The 24947-nt window shown below is 39.2% G+C and overlaps 1 protein-coding gene across 1 annotated transcript in view; it reads right to left on the reverse strand.

Moving 5' to 3' along the window:
* The window catches only part of ADAMTSL3 (ADAMTS like 3), a gene marked incomplete at its 5' end in the record, with an annotated part of 256278 nt that overhangs the window by 51909 nt on the left and 179422 nt on the right, over positions 1-24947 (reverse strand). The window contains 2 exons of the mRNA XM_023741699.1: positions 11788-11916; positions 15661-15788. Of these exons, the coding sequence (XP_023597467.1) occupies positions 11788-11916; positions 15661-15788 (257 nt within the window). The remainder of the gene's footprint in view (positions 1-11787; positions 11917-15660; positions 15789-24947) is intronic.

Below are 24947 nucleotides of genomic sequence, written 5' to 3' on the forward strand. Positions count from 1 at the left end.
GTCGAGTCAGTTCCAACTCATAGCCACCCTAAGTAGCACAGAATGAAACACTGCCGGGTCCTGCGCTATCCCCACAATCCTTCTATGTTTGAGCCCATTGTTGCAGCCACTGTGTCAATCCATCTTGTTGAGGGTCTTCCTCTTTTTCTCTGACCCTCTACTTTACCAAGCATGATGTCCTTCTCTAGGGACTGGTTTCTCCTGATAACATGTCCAAAGTACGTGAGATGAAGTTTCACCATAGAGGCAATTGAAAATACCATGGCTTGGGTCAGGTGCACCTTAGTCCTCAAAGGGACACCTTTGCTTTTTAACACTTTAAAGAAATCTTTTGCAGCAGATTTGCCCAATGTAATACATCATTTGATTTCTTGGCTGCTGCTTCCATGGGTGTTATTTGTGGATTCAAGTTAAATGAAATATTTGACAACTTCAGTATTTTCTCCGTTTATCATGATGTTGCTTATTGGTCCAGTTATGAGGATTTTCGTTTTCTTTACGTTGACGTGGAATCCATACTGAAGGCTGTGGTCTTTGATCTTCATCAGTAAGTGCTTCAAGTCCTCTTAGCTTTCAGCAAGCGAGGTTATATCATCTGCATATTGCAGGTTGTTAATGAGTCTTCCTCTAATCCTGATGTCATGTTCTTCTTCATATAGTTCTGTTTCTCCGATCATTTGCTCAGCATACAGATTGAATAAGTATGGTGAAAGGATACAACACTGACGCACACCTTTTCTGATTTTAAACCACTCAATATCCCCCTGTTCTATTTGAACAACTGCCTCTTGGTCTATGTACAGGTTCTGCATGAGCACAATTAAGAGTTCTGGAATTCCCACTCTTCATAATATTATCCACAATTTGTTATGATCCACATGGTCAAATGCCTCTGCATAGAAAATAAAACACAGGTAAACATCTTTCTGGTATTCTCTGCTTTCAGCCAAGATCCATATGACATCAGCAATGACATCCCTTGTTCCACACCCTCTTCGGAATCCAGCTTGCATTTCTGGCAGTTCCCTGTTGACATACTGCTGCAACTGTGTTTGAATTATCTTCAGCAAAATTTTACTTGCATGTGATATTATTAATGATATTGTTTGATAATTTGCACATCCTATTGGATCACCTTTCTTTAAAAGGGGCACAAATATGGATCTCTTCCAGTTGGTTGGTCAGGTATCTCTTTATCTGCCAAATTTCTTGGCATAGATGAGTGAGCATTTCCAGCGTTGCATCCCTTTGTTGAAATATCTCAACTGGTATTCTGCAAATTCCTGGAGCCTTGTTTTTCACAGATGCCTTCAGTGCAGCTTGGACTTCTTCCTTCAGTATCATCGGTTCTTGATCATATGCTGCCTCACAAAACGGCTGAACGTCGACCAATTCTTTTTGGTATAGTGACTCTGTGTGTTCCTTCCATCTTCTTTTGATCTTTCCTGCGTTGTTCAATATTTTGCCCATAGAAATCTTCAATATTGAAACTCGAGGCTTGAATTTGTTTTCGTTCTTTCAGCTTGTGAAATGCCTATAGTGTTCTTCCATTTTTGGTTTACTAACTCCAGATCTCTGCACATTTCATTATAATACTTTACTTTGTCTTCCTGAGTTGCCCTTTGAAATATTCTGTTCAGCTTTTTTACATGATCATTTCTTCCTTTCTCTTTAGCTACTCCGCATTCAAAAACAAGTTTCAGAGTCTCTCCTGACATCCATTTTGGTCTTTTCTTTCTTTCCTAGACTTCAACAAAGTCCCAGGTATATTTCACAGTATTTGTATCCTGAAAAAACATCCCCTTATTAAGAAAATACTTTTAAATTTATATAGTAGTTTTTTTCTAAAATTGACCAATATCCCCTGCCTCCACTTAGCTCCTGGCATGCCAACTGCCCTGCTTGTACATGGTCAGACCTGCACTTCCTATCATCTGCTTGTACATACACTAAAAACAAGTTGCTGACAAGTCAATTCCAACTCATGAAAACCCCATGTGTGTCAGACTAGAATTGTGCCCCATAGGATTTTCTTTCTTTTTTTAATCATGTGTTAGGTGAAACCCTATAGGATTTTCGATGGCTGATTTTTTTGGAAGTAGATCACCACACCTTTCTTGCAGGACACATTTGGGTGGACTTGGCCCTCCAACCTTTTGGTGAGCAGCTGAATGCCATTTGCACTATCCAGGTAATCCTGCACATATACTGAGTGGGGCTAATTCTTTTACCTATCTTTGTATCCATCCCTCCTATCAATGACAGCAAAAAGTGGCAGGAATATATGGCTTAAATCTATACCACTAGTTAAGTTTCAACCTTCTGGAAGGTAATTTGGCAATATGTATTTAAAGTTATAAAAATTTTATTGTCCTACAAAGTTATGAAAATGTTGAATGCTCTCTGACCTAGTAATTTCAATCCTGTTAATATATTTTAAGAGAAAATATTGAAGTCATCAAGGATTTCATTTTACTTGGATTCACAATCAACACCCATAGAAGCAGTAGTCAAGAAATCAAACGACGTATTGCATTGGGCAAATCTGCAGCAAAAGAGCTCTTTAAAGTGTTAAAAAGCAAAGCTGTCACTCTGAGGACTAAGGTGCACCTGATCCAAGCCATGGTATTCTCAATCGCCACATATGCATGAGAAAGTTAAACAATAAATAATGAAGACCTAAGAAGAAATGTTGCCTTTGAATTATGGTGTGTTGATGAAGAATATTGACTATATTAATGACAGCCAGCAGAACGAACAAATCTGTTATGGAAGAAGTACTGCCAGAATGTTCCTTAGAAGCGAGGATGGCAAGACGTCTTCTCATATACTTTGGACATGTTATTAGGAGGGACCAGACCCTAGAGAAGTACACCATGCTTGGTAAGATAGAGGGCCCATAAAAGTGAGGAAGACCCTCAATGAGATGGATTGACACAGTGGCTGCAATGATGGGCTCAAACATAGCAATAATTGTGAGGATGGCACAGGGCCGGGCCGTGTTTCATTTTGTTGTACATAGGTTTGCTATGAGTCAGAACTGACTCGACAGCACGTAACAACAGCAACAATCTGTTTTTAAAAAAGATCCAAATGACAGAGTAAGCTATTGGTTAGCAGCTGAGTGCTTAGCCACTGCATCACCAGGGCTCTTTCTTATCTAGTTATCTTAGGAGAAATCTCTTTCCTTGTTTTCTCTTCATCCCTTTTTGGAGGCAAGTTTAGGCCTGATCAAGGCTGATAAACAGAGGGCTGTAACTTACATCCTGACACCTAGAAAGAGTACATTCTGAGGCCATCAGGACATGACCAAGACTTGAACCACTTCCACTTAAAGCTATTTAAATCTCGAATTATCTCTGCACTTACTTTCCTCCACTTAACTTGTTTTGCCAAAAACATCAGCTTTAAATATATGAAAGATTTTTGTATATTTACCAGATTCTGGTTTTACTTAATTTACAGATTCTTACACTATTTTTTTCATTACAACTATATATTTCAAGTTATAATGTAGGTAAATGGATTTTTCATGGGCTGGTATTCTAGCTCTGATTACCTTCTTTGTAAGAGACACTGTATCTATAGGGCTCCAAAATACAAAAAACAAACTCTAACAGCATTGAAAAGAGAAATAGACAGCTCCACAATAGTAGTAGGAGACTTCAACACATCCCTTTTGGTGAAGGACAATATTAGACCACAAAGCAAGCCTTAACAGGATACAAAACATCAAAATATTACAAAGTTTCTTTTCTGACCATAAAGCCATAAAACTAGAAATCAATAATAGAAAAAGCAAGGAGAAAAAGCAAGGAAAAAAAGCAAATACATGGAAACTGAACAACACCTTGCTCAAAAACTACTAGGTTATAGAAGAAATCAAGGACAGAATAAAGAAATTCATAGAATCAAATGAGAATGAAAAAAAATCCTACCAAACCTTTGGGATACAGCAAAAGCAGTGCTCAGAGGTCAATTAATAGCAATAAATGCACACATCCAAAAAGAGAAAGGGCCAAAATCAAAACATTAACCCTACAGCGCAAACAAATACAAAGAGAGCAGCAAAAGAAGCCCTCGGGCACCAGAAGAAAGCACATAATAAAAATTAGAGCAGAAATAAATGAAATAGAGAATAGAAAAACAGTTGAGAGAGTCAACAAGACCAAAAGCTGGTTCTTTGAAAAGATCAACAAAATCGATAAACCACTGACCAAAATGACAAAAGAAAAACTGGAGAGGACGTAAATAACCTGAATAAGAAATGTGACAGGCGATATCACAACAGACCCAACTGAAATTAAAAGAATCACAACAGAATACTATGAAAGACTGTACTCCAACAAATTTGAAAACCTAGAGGAAATGGACAAATTTCTAGAAACACACTACCTACTTAAACCAATACAAACCGAGGTAGAAAAACTAAATAAACTTATAACAAAAGAAGAGACTGAAGAGGTAATTAAAAAAAAAAAACTCTTAACAAAAAAAGCCCTGTATCTATCTATTTGAGAGATATTTTCTTTCTATGTTCCTTTTCCAATCTTCCCAAATTGGGTAGGGACTGTTTGGCTCTCAGCGTCTCATTGTCTCTAATGAATAATGATGTTGAACATCTTGTCATGTGCTATTTGCCATTTGTACATCTTCTTTGGGGAAATCTCTGTTCAGATCATTTGCCCATTTTAGTTGTGTTATTTGTCTTTTAATGTTGACTTGTAAGAGTTTTTTTGTTTTTTGTTTTTGTTTGTTTTTGTTTTATATTCTGGATACTAGTCCCTTATTAGATATTTGATTTTCAAAAATTTTCTCCCATTCCGTTAGTTGTCTTTTTAATTTTCTTGATAGTGTCCTTTGAAGCATAAAAGTTTGTATGTTTTATAAAGTCCAATTTATGTATTTTTTCTTTTGTTGTTTGTACCTAAGAAACCATTGCCTAATCCAAGGTCAGGAAGATTTACACTATGTTTTCTCCTAAGAGTTCTATAGTTTTAGCTCCTACATTTAGGTCTTTAGTCCATTTAGGATTAATTTTTGTATATGGTGTGAGGTAGGGGTCCAATTGCATTCTTTTGTATGTGGATATCCAGTTGTCCCAGCACCATTTGTTGAAAAGACTATTCTTTCCTCATTGAATTATCTTGGCACCCTTGTTGAAAGGTTATGCTTTTAAGATTTATCCATATTGATATCTGTAGTTCTAATTCATTCATTTTTGTTTTTGTGTTTTATTCCAGTAAATGAATATGTTATCATGTGTTCTTTCTCCCACTGATAAGAGATTTAGGTTTCTTTTCTGTCCCCCACCTCTTTTTCTTCTCTTCCTCTGCCTCTGCCTCTACCTCTTCTTCTTATTTTCTCTCTCTCTCTGTCTCTATCACGCCTATTACAAAGCTGTAATGCACATTCTTTTAACTGTCTCTTTGCACAAAAGGGCTATACACACATGTGGAATTTCTGGTTTTCAGCATCTTTGTCTTGACCAGATATTGCAAAATTGTTCTCTAAAGTCGTTCTTCCAATATACACTCTGACCAGCAGTGCATAGCATCCTATTTCTCCATGTTCTTGCCAAGCCTTGCCTAAGTTTTACCAATCTAATAGGTATCCAATTAAATCTCACTTCTATTTTAATTTATTTGATTACCAGTGAGATGAAAATATTTTACTTATTGTACTTGCTTGTTTGCCATTAGGGTTTATTCTTCTGGGAGTTGCCTATTCATATCCTTTGCTCACTTTTTACATGGGGTTATTTGTTATTTTCATATATTTGTGGGGTTCTTTATATATTCTAGATTCTGTATAACAAATATTTTCTCCCAGAAATGTGACTTGACGTTTAACTTTGGAGACAGTGTTCTGCAGGGGCCAGAACTTTTAAATTTTAACATAGCAAAGTTTATCGATATATTTATAAGAGTTTATTTGGGTATAATTCATATACCATACAGTTCACCTATTTAAAGTATATAATTTCATGGTGTTTAGTATATTCACAGAGTTGTGCAACCATCACCACTAATTGATATTTTCTTTTATAGCTTGTACTTTTTGTATCTTTCTTATCCTGAAGAGATATCTCATATTTTATTATAAAAGTTTTTATGTGTTTCATATTTTAGGCATTTAAAACATCTAGAATTTATTTTTGGATATAGTATGAAGTAGGGATTTTATATTTTTATATTGCCATTTGTATATCTTCTTTGGAGATATTTATAACCAATTATCCTATCACATTTACTTAACAGACTGTTCTTTCCTGGCTTTTATTTCTACTGTTATTAAGTAATAAGTTTACATATACGCCTGAATCTGCTATGGGCTGTCCATTCCATTGATTTGTCTGCTCCTGTGCTAATACCATATTGTTGTAATTACTCTAGCTTTCTAATAAGTCTTTATATCTGATAGCTAGGGCAATGCTCCCCCACCTTGCTCTTCTTCAAAAATGTCTGGGCTATTCTTGGCCACTTGCTCTTCCAAATTATTAGAGAATCCATTTTTTAAATCTAGCAATCACATAAGAATTTTTTTTTTTTAAATTGGGATTGCACTGAATATACAGATCCAAAAGTTTCCTTCAACATACTCTTGGTTCTTCAAACTAGATAATTATATAGCCTTTAAATAAAAAGAATTTTTTCTAATTCTTATAGTTGCTTTGAAAAATATTTTCATCTTATTGTATTGGCTAGGACCTCCACAGCAGTGTTAAGCAGAAGTAATAATAAAGGGAATCTTTGTCTTTTTCTGGAATTTGATGGGAATGATTTTAAAATTTCACCATTAAAGTGAGTATGCTATTTACTATAGGCTTTTGAATAGGTACTTTTTATCCAGTTAAGGATGATCCCTACTATTACTGGTTTGTCCAGAGTTCTTAATGTCATTTTGTATTGAAGTTCATCAAATGCTTCTCCCGCATCTGCTAAGATGAACACAAGTATTATCACCTTTAATCTCTGTAGTAGACATGGAGATGCTCCACCCAGATTTTCTTTCAGCAAAGCACTTGTGATCCAGCTGTGGGGAGAGCTGTTGGCAGACAGCCCCCAGCTGTCAGCTCCTTCACAGCTTGCCTCAGTGCACGCAGGAGTGTGCCCCTTTCCAATGAGTGATGGAGGCAGGAGCGTAAAGGCCTGGCCACTATGGGTCACAGTGGGGCAACTCTGATGAGCCACATGTGCTTCCCAGCTCTCCTGGGCATGGCTAAGGCTTGTGGGCCTACATCATAGCCTGTTTCACACTCTGTCCAATCCTGCCTGCCTCTCCTTTCCAGAGGTGGTGGTTGTTGTTATTAGGTGCCATCAAGTCAATTTTGACTAATAGCGACTCCATGTGACAGAGTAGAACTGCCCCATAGGGTTTTCTTGGCTGTGATCTTTATGAAAGCAGATTGCCAGGTCTTTCTCCCATGTAGATGCTAGGTGGGTTAGAACCACCAACCTTTTGGTTAGCAGCTAACTGCTTAACCATTGTGCAACCAGGACTCTTATCTGCCAGAGGTATTGGTCACTAATAAATATCCTGCACACCACACTCCAACTCAGCATCTGCTTTCACCCTGTTACAATCTGTTTAAAATAGATATTTGTAAATGTTAAAAAAAATTCTTTGCATTCCTAGGAAGACTCTCCTTAGTCATATATGTTGCTGTATTCCCTTTGCTAATATTTAAAAATTTTATTCATTTATTTACCTCACATTCATTGTTAATGTGCCCTTTGTATAGTCTATGTATACTTGCTACTTGGTAGGACATCAGGTACAGTCCATGGCTATAGAACTTTTCCTTCTAAAGTATGTGTATATCTATGTTCTATAACTAACATTATAAGACATTTTTATTCTTTAGCTTAGTTTTAGTCTCAAGGCATCTTTAACATTTCCAGGCAATTTTAGTTTGTTCTAAAGAGCAGTTGTCTAGCGCATCTTGTGTTCAAGAGATTTTCTGCTCTTGGGGCTGAGCCATAGACAGCTTTGCCAATGCCATCCGTTTTGGAATCATTTACTTCCTAGCTCCACGACATTCCAATCTGTGGGCCATGAGACTTCTTATAGACTAAAGAGGAACCTGACATACAACAAGAATACTTTAGAGCAAGGACTCGGATCAGCTGCACCTCTGATGAGTATAAGGAATAGGATAAACAAACAAGACAGTACACACAACAGAAAATTACAGGATAAAAAATGTCTGTACCATGCATTAATGTGAGGACAAACTATTAAAAGAACGAACAAATCTGTCTTGGAAGAAGTATAACCAGAATGCTCCTTAGAAGCGAGGATGGCGAGACTATGTCTCAGGTACTTTGGCCATGTTATCAGAAGGGATCAGTCCCTGGAGAAGCACAGCATGCTTGGTAAAGTAGAAGGTCAGTGAAAAAGAGGAAGACCCTCAGTGAGATGAACTCACACAGTGGCTGCAACAATGGGATTAAGCATAACAACGATTGTGAGGAGGGTGCAGGACCAGGTAGTGTTTAGTTCTGTCGTACATAGAGTCACTATGAGTTGGAATCAGCTCGATGTCATCTAACAACAACAACATTTTTGACTGACCATTTTCTTCAGGTGAGTGATCCTTTCTTACCAGAAGGTGACAGAGAGGGAGCAGCTAAAAAAAATTTTTTTTTCCATTTCTCAGAAAAAATTTTTAAAACAGAAAGCCAAATAGCTCTTGCAACTTAGGGCTTTTAACTTTGGAAATGTACAGATTTTCAGGTTCTATTATTTAATATAGTTATTAGAAATAACATCTAAGAATGATTAGAGACAATCACTACTGATATCTATACCACATGGGTTGACTAAAACATTTGGCTACAACAAACAAAAATGAATCTGTCTAGAAGCTATGAGTTCTACAAAGACTAGTTCATTATAATTAGTGAAAAATATTTTCAGGGCAAATGAAAAATAACGGACTAATAGATATATGTCACTAGTTTACAGAAACAATCTTAATTTGCAATATGAAAATGTAACTTTTAAGCCAGTATTCAATTTTTTAAATGTTATAATGTCATCATCTATAAAATGAGGGACTGGATTAGAGGATAATCAAAGTCCCTTCTTCCTCTAATATTATGTATTTCCTATTTTAGACATGAGAAACAGGGTAAGAAGAACATATGAATTGCCTATAGTCATATATTAGCTCATGACAGAACTATCTGCAAAACCCAAGTTTTCTGACCCTTCATCAACTTCATCATCTATCTTTAAAAATGTGAACCTCCATGAAGAGCTAAGTTAGCTAATGGCTTCTACCCGTAAGAAAACAGTATAAGTTTACAATAACAACAACCAGTGCCACTGAGCTGACTCCAACTCATGGTGACCCCATGTGTGTCAGAGTAGAACTGTGCTCCACTGTTAGCTTTTGGAAGTAGATTACCAGACTTTTCTTCTGAGGTGCCTCTAGGTGGATTTGAACCACCAACCTTTTAGTTAGTAGCTGAGTGCTTAATCAACTGCATTAAGTTCACTACAGGTTTACTTAAAATGGCACATAACTCAAAATAAATGCAGTACATCCAGAGATGGATTTATTTTGGAAAGGAAAGGACTTCTGATGAGTTCTTGGGGTCTGAGTGAATAGGGGGTGACTTCCAGGTAAAGGAAGATCAAATGGAACAATTCCTAGAAAGAGCTGAAAGTGGAGGGAGGGAGCATGGAGTTGAGTGCTCCCAACACTGAGCTTTACAGAGGCAGGCAGTGCTGCACCAGGGTAGAAGGGGCCACTGGAGTTGGACAAAGGAGTTAAAGGTGGCCCACATTCTGACTGGGCCTGGATGAGACAGTAAAACCCAGACAATCTTAATAGTCTTTTCTGTAGGTTTGGTTCACAAAAACAGCTTCCACTACATCCAATCCCTGACTATAATAGCAAATAATATACAGTGAAACTGGCAGGAGCCAGAACTCAACGGGACTGCCTTGTTTTTCTGGTTCTCACAAGTTTTCTGCCTTTGACAGTCTTACCACTTTTTTTATCAGTCTCTATTAGTGGAAAATATTGGAATTTTCCTTCTATGACAGGTTTCCACCTTACACACATTCTAGCTTTTGCAGGTTTTACTGAACCATCGCGATCCTTTCAATGGCTCATTCTCCGAAAGCCTAACTTTAAACTATTGTGAAAGTAAAAAGAATCAGAAATAATGTTAAAAGTTGAGGTTTCTCTTAACAGAAGTTAGATTTATTTTGCAGCATCCTTTGCAGGGGTAGGGCTGTAGAAACTCTAGACATTTGTGGCTTGGCATCTGCAAAGTCCTGTTCTGCTTTTCTCCTTACTGCGGCCAGAAAATGCTGGTCCATTCTATAATGGTAGGTGCATTTTGCCAGAAAACTCACATATTTTGTGGGTGGAGTTTTGTGGGTGGGAGGCTGGAGAGATTTTTTCAGAAGTCTGTGTAGGCCAAACACCACAGGGGATTCCAAGGGATGAAAAATAATACCTTAGGGGTTAGCAAATTTCCACTATTTGTGGAGCCAAAGGTGCAGCTTTGAAAACATGGCAGGTAACTGACCATTACAGGGGAGGGAGAGTCAGAAAGCCAGAAGCTTCCTCCCAGTGTGCTGAGGATCCTTTGCCTCCATGCACCTTCACTGTGTTACTTGGAGTGGCCACAATGGCTCCTCCAGTTACCCTGGCTGTCTGGGCCACAGCTGAGATAAGAGTCATCTTCAGTGGTTGCAGCTACAGGCTCCCATTGGAAGTTGGAAACCAGGGAAATACAGTTATCTAAATCAATGAACAGTAAATCATGGGCATATGCAAAGTCACCTTAAAATTTGTTGTTAGTTGCTGTAGAGTGGATTCCGACTCATGCTGACCCCATGTGTGCAGAGTAGAACTGCCCCATAGGGTTTTCAAGAAGTAGACCTTTCGGAAGCAGATCACCAGGCCTGTCTTCCGAGGCATGTCTGGGTGGGTTCAAACTGCCAGCCTTTTGGCTAGTAGTTGCGTGCGTAACCATGTGCAATGCCCAGTCACCTAAGTAGTAGATCGTAATTTTGAAAAGGTCACAAGTCTCTGAGGAATCGATGAAAGGTATTTACATAGCTTTCCTGTCCCCAACAAAATGAGCATGTGTGCAACATATAATATTTATCTACAGTTTTGGCAGTTGTGGGCTCAGGTTAAGATTTAAAAATCCATGACTTAAAAAGGCAGGCAAAATGGCCCTAGGTCAAGGCAACGTCAGATTGTAAGTGTTCTTTCCATTAAAGAAAGAATGTGTTAGTTAGAAGGGAAGTTCATCCATAGTTGTAAACATAGCAAAAACAGTCACTGAGGCATAGGCTGGTGATTTCCACCCTAGGACAGGCCAGGATGGAGTCTAGGCCAGTGAACCTGGGTATTCCTGTTTCTGGACCTGGCTTGGCCTTGGTGAAGAATAAATCTAATAATTTTCAACAAATCCCCTTACTCTGACTCCATATTCACTATATTCTGATTACAGTTTGGCCCCTTGTGTAGACCTGCCCACAGGGACAGTGTGTGTTGGCCTTGCCAATAGGAACATTCCAGTGTGCATGGCAGTCACAGCCCTCATTGTAAACGAATCAATCGACATTCTGTTTTATACATCAGCCTCATGAACTGGTGTGAGCTCACACTTGGGAGACAGACCCACTGTCAATGTGCTGAAAAATCATGCTAAGCTTATGAGGCTGAGGTCCAGAACACCAAACTGCCAGCCTGCCTCTCCTGGAAATAGCGGGCTGGCCACGTGCCCTCCTACTGGAGACAATCACACTTACCTTTTACAGGACATCGGATTGTCACATTCGCTTGCAGGGTTGCCTCTATGATGCCTCCAACCACGGCAGACAGATGATTGTGCTCCGGTTTGGTGATATTTCTTTCGACTGACAGGATGACAGGTGCCTCTTAATACAAAGAGAGCAGGAAACTGTTAGGTTCAGGCCTCTCCTCTTTGGTGGACCAGGTTGACTCATAACTCAACATGAGTCAGAATCGATTCGATGGCAACTGTTTAACTGGTTGCATTTGGTAAACTTTGCTGAGCTCTTTATGAGCAGGAGCAGAGTCCTGTTCTCTCTGCATCCCCTGTGGTGCCCAACACAGGGATTTGTACACACACAGCCTAGAGATGCTCAGGGGATGGATGTACGGGTGGATGGACAGATGGATGGACGGACGGATGGATGAATTAAAAACATATCTACAAAGGTGCATTGCAACAACCATACATGAACTATGAGGATAATTTTGTTTTATAAGCAAAATTGAAGACAAATTCCTCTTTGATAATTTGAAAAGAACAAATTCAAATGTTCAGAAGAAACAAAGAAGGCATGGAGGGGCAGGAGTAATGCTTCTGCAATGCAGCCTTGGATAAGTTAAAGCAAGGCCAATATATACCAGGGTTCGGGACCACCTGACTCCATTTCTGGAAGGAGGGATGTGAGATATTGGGGAAATGGGGCTGATAGAGCCAGGGCAAAATGTCCTGATCCATTCAGTTGCTTCCTATGAGGAGTTATCTTGAGTGGAGAAGTCTCCAGCAAACTCTCACATGGAGCTAAGAATGTTAATATAAGACCTTGTTCAACTGAAACATTTACAAAGTGACCACTCTATGGCCCACACCAGGGTAACAAGATGAGAGGTACCCCACTCTTGAGAACCACAAAGTCTACTGGGAGAGAAAGAGAGGCAAGCAGGTATGTTCAATATAAATGTGGTACCTAAAACATCCTTATAAAGTCTTATTGTATATGGAGTCAGAGCCAGGCTCACATGTTGATGCCAGAATAAAACCAGGATTCAAAGCTCATTCAAAGCTGTACTGGAGAAAGATCAGGTGGGTACGAGACCATGATTTTGTCTGGCCTCTTCTAACAAGCTGTATGTGTCCTTGGGCAAAATCTTCCATCTCTGGGCTTCAGTTCTAATCCCACTAGAAAGAAAGGATTAAACTAGGGATCTCTTAGGACCTTTCAATTGAAGTGCTCTCACCCAGTGTGTGTTTCAGAGATGCCCTTTCTCATCTTACTCAGATAAACTCATTTTGATCCAAAAAAGAAAAGCCACTGACTATTTAAGGAGCAGTAACTGCAAAGAGGTCTACTTAAAACATTATTTACCTCTCTCTTCACTGCAGAAAGTCTCAAGGGAAAATAAATGTCTCAAGTGCCCAAATTATGAGACTGTAGAGGTCATTACAAGTAGATTAGAAGCATCTAAAAGGGAGATTCACGGCTAGCATTTTATCAACTTGAAGCAAAAACATGCATAAAACTTGCATGGAAAATAATAATAATAAAAACAAGCTCACACAGAGGTAAGAACCCACATAAAGGACTTTATTTCCCTGGATTTTGAGAATCATGTACTTAGTTAATGGATTAATTCATTAACTCACTCAGGAAACATACTAAATGCTTTCACTTTATCAGGTCTGAGCTGGACAATGGGACTATAAAGTTGGAAAAACACCCATTCTTGCCCTGAGGGAATTCATAGTTGGGTAGGAGACACCATCACTATTCAGGGTGATGGGTGTTGAGGTAGCAAAAGGCACTGATGGCTGAGGGGTGGCTCCGTAGCGTATGGGGGTCAGGGAAGGCTTCCAGAGAGGACGTTGACTGAGCATTCCTCTACACTACTGCAATGTTGGTTTACTCCGCCGTTAGCATGTGAGCTCCTGGAGAGAAAGGTCACATTCCTTAATCTGTTTGATCAATATCTAAGCCCTATAGATCGTAACAGTCTGATCCACAACTGATCATAGGGATGGCAAAGGATCAGGCAGTTTCATTCCATTGCACATACGGTCATCGTGAGTCAAGGCTGACTCAGCTTATGGTTATTGCATGAAAGAATGTATGAATAATCATAATTCAGCTAGCTGTATCGTTAATCACACGTTCTAGGGAAGCTAATTAAGAACGGTCCTGTTTGGGAGACCAAATGTTCCATTCTCTCCTGGAGTTCCTGGGGAAGAGTGAAAAGCTATCCTTACATTTGAAGAGATGGGGATCTTTGGGCTGGGAGAGGATTTTAGTTGTCTCAGCTCATCCTCTGACCTCTGAGGACATTGCACCCGCTCAACTAGGAATCTGGATTGTTCTGGGATGAGCTGAATGGGAGACTTGAAAGCTGAAACGGGGGTTTCGATTCTTCACAGGAATCCCAGAGCCTTGGAACTGATGCTTTCTGTAAAGGAACTTGTGCTCAGAGGCAGTACCACAGGAGAGAACAGCCTAGGAGGACCAAGGTACAGAAGACCAAGGCCTGAAGGCCCTGCCTTGGGAAGGCAGCCAGGTGAGAGGCTTATAATCTTCAAACCACACAGCTTCAAGGATCTTTTAAAAAAAAGATCAACTGGTGCAACTTCCTCAATTTATAGATGCGAAAGTATCTGCCACAAAGCCCAACACTTGGTTGACTAGATGCTGGATTCCAGCCCCTGATATTGTAACTCTCCTCACCTTGGTCCATTTATATCATAACCCATAAAAAACTCATTGCTGTGGAATCTATTCCGACTTATAGAGACCCCATAGGAGAGAGCAGAACTGCTCCCATAAGGTTACCAAGGCTGTAAATCTTTATGGCAGCAGATTACCACATCCTTCTCCCGCAGAGCAGCTGGTGGGTTCGAACCAACAACCTTTTGGTTAGCAGCTGAGTGCTTAACCACTGTACCACCAAGGCCACAGACTACCAAGTGGGGAATTGGGGGATGGCTCTTTGGTTTTATTTTTAATCTCAGAACACAAGCTTGCCACAAGAAGGCATTGTCTACAACTTTACCACCTAAAAACATTCTTTTATAATACAACCAAAACCCATTGCTGTTGAGTCGATTCTGACTCATAGCGGCCCTATAGGACAGAATAGAACTGCCTCATAGGGTGTCCAAGGAGCAGCTGGTGGATTCAAACTGCCAAGTTTTTGGTTAGCAGCTGTAGCTCTTAACCACTGCGCCAATTAAAATGACATTGTCCACTCCTGTGAAGATGCACACTAATTTAAAGTTACAACTTTCTGTGTTTCTAAGCATTGCAGGTTATGCCTTAGGGAGGTATATACCAACCTCTGTTGTTGTTGTTGTTAGGTGTCATTGGGTTGATCCTGACTCATAGCGACCCCATGTGACAGAGTAGAACTGCTATAATCTTTATGGAAGCACGTCTTTCTCCTGCAGAGCTGCTGGGTGGGTTCGAATAGCCAACTTTTCAGTTAGCAGCACTTAACCGTCATACCACCAGGGCTCCTTATACCAACCTTTAAAGAATAGCTATTCTCTTTCCTTCAAGCATGAAAAGTCTGTAGTATTGACGCTGTCAATTAAATCCTGTCTCATTAACTCCCAATTCTTAAAAAGCAAGTTCTAGAGCAGCCATTTTCAAAATGCAGACCTCATAAAAAACCTGGGGACCATGTTAAAAATGCAAATTCTTGGACTCCATCCCAAACATACTGAGTTGGAAACTCTGGTGGCTGTGCCCAGTGATCAGTGTTTTAACAAGCCTCCAGGTAACTCTGTTGCACGCTCAAGTCTGAGAACTGCTGCTCTAGATTTTAATACAAAACAAACAAAAATCAAAACAAACAACAACAACAAAAAAAACCCACAGGAATTCTACAACAATAGACATTACCTGCATACAGCACAGAAGAACTTTCCATGTCTGAACCAAGATGATTAGCTACAGAGCACCCATAGACTCCTTGTTCCTTCCTTGTAGGGTTTCGTATCTGTATTTTCCCCGTTCCATCCAAAATTACTCTGTAGAACAGTTAGAAACAAGAGGCATTCATGTGACACATTCAACAGCTCTGGGGCCACAACAAGTTGCAGAGAAGACAGCAAAATTATAGGCTTTGGGCTGGCAGGGACGCCCAAAGATGATTTTGTCAAGCTTCCTGCCTATAGGCAGACAACTGTATAGAACAGGAGGGTGGAAAGGTCTTCCTTTTGCCTTGCCAGTTGTCATGGAGTCGATTCTGACTCATGGTCACCCCACATGTGGCAGAGTAGAATTCTGATCCATAGGGTTTTCAATGGCTGATTTTTCAGAAGCAGAATGCTAGGCCTTTCTTCCAAGACGCCTCTGGGTGGACTCCAACCTCCACCTTTCAGTTAGCAGCCGTGCGTGTTAACCGTTTGCATCACCCAGGGACTTTCTCTTGCCTTAGACTCATAGAAAGGTGAGAGCTGGATGGTGCTTTACATGTGAAGAGACGTGTCTAGATGGACTCAATGCTTATCTACCACATTTTTTAAAAGGACAAACTAACAAACTTATTAGTTTGCCGGATGTTAAACCCTTATTTCCTACTAAAATCCCTCCTAGCAAATTGCAAATGTGGATTTTTCACTGGGATTTTCGCAGTGGAAGTGAGTGGGTTTTGATCGTGGCTGCCTTGCAGTGAATTCTTGCCTCATACTATCACCGTATGAAGAAGTCAGCAAGGTGACAATGCCAAAGCTACAATTTATATTGGATTTTGATCATGCTGCTGAGAATCAGGGTTAAACTGCATTGAGCTCCATGTGGTTTCCCAATTATTGATATTCACAAAAAGCTGCATGTAAATACCACTTCAAGAATCAGGGTTGGTAGCTTTTTCCAAACAGATGAGAAAATTATTCAAAGAAGTGGGAAAGACTGCTTGTTCTGTTTTGTTTTTTTTAATTATCTTAATTTCTTTTCTTAATGACTTGAAGCTGCTTCTAGGTCATCTGGATCAGCGGTCCAGATACTATTTTTCCCTGCCCCATCCCACTTTATAGATCTTAGCCATACAGACTATTCTGACCTCTAACTGCTGTATGCCTCTTCATGAACTGACCTGAGCCACTTCTTTATTTCCTGCCATTTCACATGGCTCACCCTATGTTCCTGCCATAATGAAGATCCCATGATCTTTCATCACCCCAAGCTGCTGCGTCTGTTGTTCACTTTATTTGGGATGTCCTTCCCCCTTTCTGGCAAATTCTGACTTACCCACTGAGTCCTGGATCAAATGTAATTTCCCCTGCAAAGCTTTCCCCGATGCTCCTCAAGCTACCTGCTGCCTCCTCTGGGCCCTCTCCACTCTGGTTCATATATTTATTTGATGAAATATCTCTTTCTTCCCACAAGATTGTGATCTTTTCAACAGCAGGAACCAAATCTTATTCACAGCACTATATTCTCAGTATTTAGTAAGTTCTCAAAAACCTTTGATGAATAAATGTATGAAAGATTAGAATAGACTAGAATAATGGCACAGGGTAAATGTACAAGGAGGATGTAAGCCCTCCGCTAACATACATAGGAAGTATACTAAAGTGGGGAGTCCTTAGGTGGTGCAAACAACTAATGTGCTTGGCTGCTAACCAAAAGGTTGGAGGTTCAAATCCACCCAGAGGTGCCTTGGAAGAAAGGCCTGGCAAACTGCCTCTGAAAAATCAGCCATTGAAAACCCTATGGAGCATAGTTCTACTCTGATACTTATGGGGATCGTCATGAGTTGGAACCAACAGCAACTGGTTGGTTATACGAAAGTGGGGAGAAGTAACAAAGCAGCTGAAGTGCCCCACGGTAGGAACAGGAGTATAGCAGACCTAGCTAGACTTTCAATGTCAAATCCCTATTGAAGTTGTTTAAAAATGTAAGTGTAACCGTAACTATACTTGAAAAGTAAACAAACTAAAATGTTTAAGTTAGTTCATATATTTGTTTATATGATTTAGCAATTCTGAAATAATTCCTTTCTTTTGCAGTCGATTTAACAGCTCAGTGAGAAATCATTGAGAATAGAAATAGCTGAGCACACCTGAACTTTGCATGCCATGTGGGGACACCCAGGTATAGAACCTAGATCAGTCCCTGGGCTGGAGAACAAGCAGGGAGAAGTCCTGTATGGCTGTGACATTGGCCTCTGCTGCATGATCATGTTCTTAACTTGCAATAATTACAAAGCTGATCTTTCTATAGGCACCATCCCTAATGAGTCCATCCATGGCCTCCTGGGACTTCCTAGTTGAGATTTCTTACTTGGTTGACCTCCCGGCAGTGACTCCAAGCCTACACAGTTTCCTCTCATTGAATAAATAAATAAATAAATAAATCCATTGGCTTCAAGTTCTGACTTATAGCGACCCTATAGGACAGCATAGAACTGTCCCATATGGTTTCCAAGGAGCAGCTGGTGAATTTGAACTGCCAACTTGTTGATTAACAGTGGAGGTCTTAACCACTGTGCCGCCAGGGCTCCCTCATTGAATAGAAGCTATTAAAAGCGTAATTTCATTTCTAAATTACTTCAGTGGAAAAATCTTGTGATTTAGAAAAATATATCTCGAGATGAGAACTTTTGTTACATAAAGGAAATTTAATATAAATCGAATGAATTCATTGCATACAAATTAACTAATTTCAGAGGAAAAAATGGAAATAAAAATGGGCATTATTCTCTTAAAATATTAAAAACACCAAGGCCCCCACCGGACTGAGTCCAGTACAGCGAGATGGTGCCCAGCTACCACCACTGACTGCTCTGACCAGGATCACAACAGAGGGTTCTGGACAGAGCTGGAGAAGGATGTAGAACAAAATTCAAACTCACAGAAAAAAGACCAGATTTACTGGCCTAAAGGAGACTGGAGAAACCTTGAGAGTATGGCCCCCAGACACCCTTTTAGCTCAGTGGTGAAGTTAGCTCCGAGGTTCACTGTTCAGCCTGGGAGTGGACACACCCGTAAAAACCAAATGAGACTAACGAGGTACAGGAGTCCAGTGACAAGGGCTAGAAGGCAGAAGGGGACAAGGGAGCTGGTGATAGGGAACCCAAGGTTGAGTAAGGATATTGTTGATGTGCTGTGAGATTGTTAACCATTGTCATAGGGCAACATTTGTAGTAACTGTTAAATGAGAAACTATTTTGTTCTGTAAGCCTTCATCTTAAGTGAGAATAACAGCACAATTGGAAGAGCGTAGTCAATGTCACTGAACTGTGTATGTAGAAATTTTTGAAACGGTGTATCTTTGGCTATGTGTATTTTCACCAAAAAAAAAGGTTGAGAAGTTAGAGGGTTAATATGTTGTGGGGTTGTTAACCAATGTCATAAAACAACATGTGTAGTACTGTTTCATGAGAAACTATTTGTTCTGTAAGCCTTCACCTGAAGTTTAATAAAACATTAAAAAAATATATATATTAAAAACAAAAACTTTGAATAGCCATATGGAATTGCTTCTATTTCCAATTGTTGATCCTTAATGTACGCAGGGAGACTTCATGGCTCAGTGGCTGCAAACCAAAAGGTCAGCAGTTTGAATCCATCAGCTGCTCCTTGGAAACCCTATGGGGCAGTTCTACTCTGTCCTATAGGGTCACTATGAGTAGGAAACGACATGATGGCATCGGGTTTGGTTTGTTTTTTTAAAAGTACGCAGAAGCACATCTGAATGGGACATACCATGTCAGAACCTCTCCTTTATATGCACTCTAGGAGTCTCCGCCTCAGAAACTAATGTTCATTCCATTTGATCAAGTCAAAGTATTTATCACCTCAATTCAATAAATATTTAAACTGATCATGCTCTGCTATATGACTGTAGTTAGTACTTATGTGGCCATGGGTTAACTGATCACTTCAACTATCTCAGCCTCTGTTGCCTCACAATTTATAAAATGGAATTGTTGAGCTAGGTCAGCAGTTCTCAAAGGGTGGTCCATGAACCCCTGGGGTTCCCCAAGACTTTGTCAGGGGGTCTGTGAGGTCAAAACTATTTTCATAATACTACTAAGATTATTTGCCTTTTCCACTATGTTGCCATTTGCACTGACAGTGCAAAAGCAATGGTGGGTAAAAGTGTTGATGCTTTAGCATGACCCAAGGCATGGGCACCAAAGTGTACCAGTTGTCACTGTACTCTTAACCACCACACACTTGCAGAAAAAACAAAAATAACCATTCTACTTGTTTTTGGAAGCACTGAGTTTCTGTTTACGGTGCTGGGAAATTAGGCAACGATTATGGATGATGGTTGCAGAACAGCATGAATGTAACTGATATTACTAAATTGTATACCTGAAAAATGTTCAGTTGACAAATGTGGTGTTACCTATATTTTTAGAGCAATAAAAAAGTCCTTAATGAAGCAGTAAAACACTGATTTTACTATATCTAGACACTTGAGGACATCTTTTTTTAAATTGTGTTTAAGTGAAAGTTTACAGTTCAAGTCAGTTTCTCATACAAAAATTTATACACATTGCTCTCCCTATAATGTGACAGCACACACCTCCTTTCTACCTCGGATTTCTCCTGTACATTCAACCAGCTCCTGTCCCTTTTTGCCTTCTCATCTTGCCTCCAGATAGGAGCTGCCCATTTAGTCTCATCCATCTACTTAAGCAAAGAAGCACTTTCCTCACAAGTATCATTTTATATCCCATAGTCCAGTCTAATCTTTGTCTGAAGAGTTGGCTTCAGGAATGGTTTCATTTCTGGGCTAACAGAGAGTCTGGGGCCATGTCTTCCGGGGTCACTCCAGTCTCAGTCAGACCATTAAGTCTGGTCTTTTTACTAGAATTTGAGTTCTTCACCCCACTTTTCTCCTGCTCCGTCAGGGATTCTTGGTTGTATTCCCTGTCGGGGCTGTCATTGGTGGCACCTGGGCACCATTTAGTTCTTCTGGTCTCAGGCTGATGAAGTCTCTGGTTTATGTGGCCCTTTCTGTCTCTTGGGCTAATATTTCCCTTGTGTCTTTGGTGTTCTTCATTCTCCTTTGCTCCAAGTGGGTTGGGACCAACTGATGTACCTTAGATGGCCGCTCGCTAGCTTTTAAGAATCCAGACTCCACTCACCAAAGTAGGATGCAGAACATTTTCTAAATAAACTTTGTTATGCCAATTTACCTAGATGTCCCCTGAAACCATGGTCCCAGACCCTAGCCCCTGCTACTCTGTCCCTCGAAGTGTTTGGTTGTATTCAGGAAATTTCTTAGCTTTTGGTTTAATCCAGTTGTGCTGACTTCCCCTGTAGTGTGTGTTGAAGTTCCCTTCACCTAAGAGAATTCTTATCTAATATCTAGTTAGTGAATATCCCACTCCCTCCCTCCCCACCCTCATAACCATCAAAGAATGTTTTCTTCTGTTGTTTAAACCATTTCTTTAGTTCTTATAATAGTGGTCTCATACAGTATTTGTCCTTTTGCAATTGACTAATTTCACTCAGCACAATGCCTTCCAGATTCATCCATGTTATGAGATGTTTTGCAGATTCATCATTGTTCTTTATCCTTGTGTAGTATTCCATTGTGTGAATAAGCTATAATTTGTTTATCCATTCATCCATTGATGGGCACCTAGGCTGTTTCCATCTTTATGCTATTGTGAACAGTGCTGCAATAAATATGAGTGTGCATGTATCTATTCATGCGATGGCTCTCATTTCAATAGGATGTATTCCAAGGAGTGGGATTTCTGGATCGTATGGTACTTCTATTTCTAGCTTTTTAAGGAAGTGCCAAATCGATTTTCAAAGTGGTTGTACCATTTCACATTCCCACCAGCAGTGTATAAGCATTCTAGTTTCTTCACAACCTCTCCAACATTTATTATTTTGTGTTTTTTGGATTAATGCTAGCCTTGCTGGAGTGAGATGGTATCTCCTTGTAGTTTTGATTTGCATTTCTCTAGTGGCTAATGATCGTGAGCATTTCCTCATGTATCTGGTAGCTGCCTGAATATCTTCTTTGGTGAAGTGCCTGCTCATATCCTTTGTCCATTTTTCAATTGGGTTATCAGTCTTTTTTGTTGTTGAGGTGTTGCACTATCTTGTAGATTTTATGGATTAGACGCTGATCAGATTTGTCGTAGCCAAAAATTTTTTCCCAGTCTGTAGGTTGTCTTTTTACTCCTTTGCTGAAGTCTTTTGATGAGCATAAGTGCTTGATATTTAGGAGCTCCCAGTTATCTAGTTTCTCTTCTGGTGTTTGTGCATTGTTGGTAATGTTTTGTGTTCTGTTTATACCATGTATTAGGGCTCCTAGAGTTATCCCTAGTTTTTCTTCCATGATCTTTATCATTTTAGATTTTATATTTAGGTCTTTGGTCCATTTTGAGTTAATTTTTGTGCATGGTGTGAGGTATGGGTCGTGTTTCATTTTTTTGCAGATGGATATCCAGTTATGCCAGCACCATTTGTTAAAGAGACTGTCTTTTCCCCAATTAACGGACTTTGGCCCTTTGTCAAATATCAGCTGCTCATAGGTGGATGAATTTATGTCTGGATTCTCAATTCTGTTCCATTAGTTTATATATCTGTTGTTGAACCAGTACTAGGCTGTTTTGGCTACTGTGGCAGTATAATAGGTTCTAAAATCTGGTAGTGTGAGGCCCCTTATTTTGTTCTTCTTCTTCAGTAATGCTTTAGTTATCCGCGGCCTCTTCCCTTTCCATATGAAGTTGGTGATTTGTTTCTCCATCTCATTAAAAAATGCCATTGGAATTTGGATCGAGATTGCAGGGTATCTGTAGATCGCTTTGGGTAGAATAGACCTTTTCACAATGTTGAGTCTTCCTATCCATGAGCAAGGTATGCTTTTCCACTTAATGTAGGTCTCTTTTGGTTTCTTGCAGTACTGTCTTGCAGTTTTCTTTGTACAGGTCTTTTACATCTCTGGTTAGATTTATTCCTAAGTATTTTATCCTCTTGGGGGCTATTGTAAATGGTATTGATTTGGTGATTTCCTCTTCGAAATTCTCTTTGTTGGTGTAGAGGAATCCAGCTGATTTTTGTATGCTTATTTTGTACCCTGATACTTTGCTGAAATCTTCTATTAGTTCTAGTAGTTTTCTTGTGGATTCTTTGGGGTTTTCTGTGTATAAGATCATACATATCATCTTCAAATAGAGATACTTTGACTTCTTCCTTACCAATTTGGATGCCTTTATTTCTTTTTGTAGTCTAGTTGCTCTGGCTTGGACCTCCAACACAATGTTGAATAAGAGTGGTGATAAAGGGCATCCTTGTCTGGTTCCTGTTCTCAAGGGGAATGCTTTCAGACTCTCTCCGTTTAGGATGATGTTGACTGTTAGGTTTGTATAAATGCCTTTTATTATGTTGAGGAGTTTCCCTTCTATTCCTATTTTGCTGAGAGTTTTTGTCATGAATGGGTGTTGGACTTTGTCAAATGTATTTTCTGCATCAATTGATAAGATCATGTGGTTCTTGTCTTTTGTTTTATTTATGTGATGAATTACATTGATTGTTTCTCTAATGTTGAACCATCCCTGCATACCTGGTATGAATCCCACTTGGTCATGGTGAATTATTTTTTGATATGTTGCTGAATTCTATTGGCTAGAATTTTGTTGAGGAGTTTTGCATCTATGTTCATGAGGAATATTGGTCTGTAATTTTCTTTTTTTGTGATGTCTTTACCTGGTTTTGGTATCCAGGTTATGCTGGCTTCATAGAATGAGTTTGGGAGTATTCCGTCCTTTTCTAGGCTCTGAAATACCTTTAGTAGTAGTGGTGTTGACTCTTCTCTGGAAGTTTAGTAGAATTCTCTAGTGAAACCATCAGGGCCAGGGCTTTTTTTTGTTGGGATTTTTAAATTACCTTTTCAATCTCCTTTTGTTGTAGGTTTATTTAGTTGTTTTACCTGTTTGTGTTAGTTCAGGTAGGTAGTGTGTTTCTAGAAATTTGTCCATTTCCTCTAGGTTTTCAAATTTGTTAGAGTACAATTTTTCATAGTATTGTTATGATTCTTTTAATGTCAGTTGAGTCTGTTGTGATATCACCCATCTCATTTCCTATTCAGGTTATTTGCTTCCTCTCCTGTTTTTCTTTTGTCAGTTTGGCCAATGGTTTATCCATTTTGTTGATCTTTTCAAAGAACTACCTTTTGGTCTTGTTAACTCTTTCAATTGTTTTTGTATTTTCCATTTCATTTAATTCTGCCTGAGGGCTTCTTTTGCTGCTTTCTTTCTATTTGTTTGAGTTGTAGGGTTAATGTTTTGATTTTGGCCCCTTCTTCTTTTTGTATGTGTGCATTTATTGCTATTAATTGACCTCTGAGCACTGCTTTTGCTGCATCCCAAAGGTTCTGGTAAGATGTGTTTTCATTCTCATTTGATTCTGTGAATTTCTTTATTTTGTTCTTAATTTCTTCTATAACCCAGTAGTTTTTGAGCAAAGCATTGTTCAGTTTCCACGTGTTTGATTTTTTTCCTTGCTTTTTCTGTTATTGATTTCTACTTTTATGGCTTTATGATCAGAAAAGATGCTTTGTAATATTTTGCTGTTTGGATTTTGTTAAGGCTTGCTTTATAGCCTATTATGTAGTCTGTTCTGGAGAATGTTCCAGGTGCATTGGAAAAGAAAGTATACTTGTCTGCTCTTGGGTGGAGTGTTCTGTATATGTCTATGAGGTTAAGTTGGTTGACTGTGGCATTTAAATCTTCAGTGTCTTTATTGAGCTTCTTTCTGGATGTTTTGTCCTTTACTTTAAGTGGTGTCTTGAAGTTTCTTACTATTATTGTGGCACTGTCTGTGTCTCTTTTCAATGCTGTTAGAGTTTGTTTTTTATACTTTGAAGCCCTGTCATTGGGTGTGTAAATATTTAATATGGTTATGAACCCCTGGTGTACTGACCTTTCTATCATTATATAGCATCCTTCCTTATTCTTTGTGGTGGCTTTTACTTTAAAGTCTATTTTGTCAGAGATTAATATTGCTACTTCTGCTCTTTTTTTAGTGTTGTTTGTCTGGTATATTTTTTTCCATATTTTGAGTTTTAGTTTGTTTGTGTCTTTAAGTCTCAGGTGTGTCTCTTGTAGGCAGCAAATAGATGGATCTTGTTTTTTTAAAATCGATTCTGCCACTCTCTGTCCCTTAATTGATACATTTAGTCCATTTACATTCAGCATAATTATTGATACG

Source organism: Trichechus manatus, unplaced genomic scaffold (genome assembly GCF_000243295.1).
Source record: "Trichechus manatus latirostris isolate Lorelei unplaced genomic scaffold, TriManLat1.0 scaffold00186, whole genome shotgun sequence".
Classification (NCBI taxonomy): Eukaryota; Metazoa; Chordata; class Mammalia; order Sirenia; family Trichechidae; genus Trichechus; species Trichechus manatus.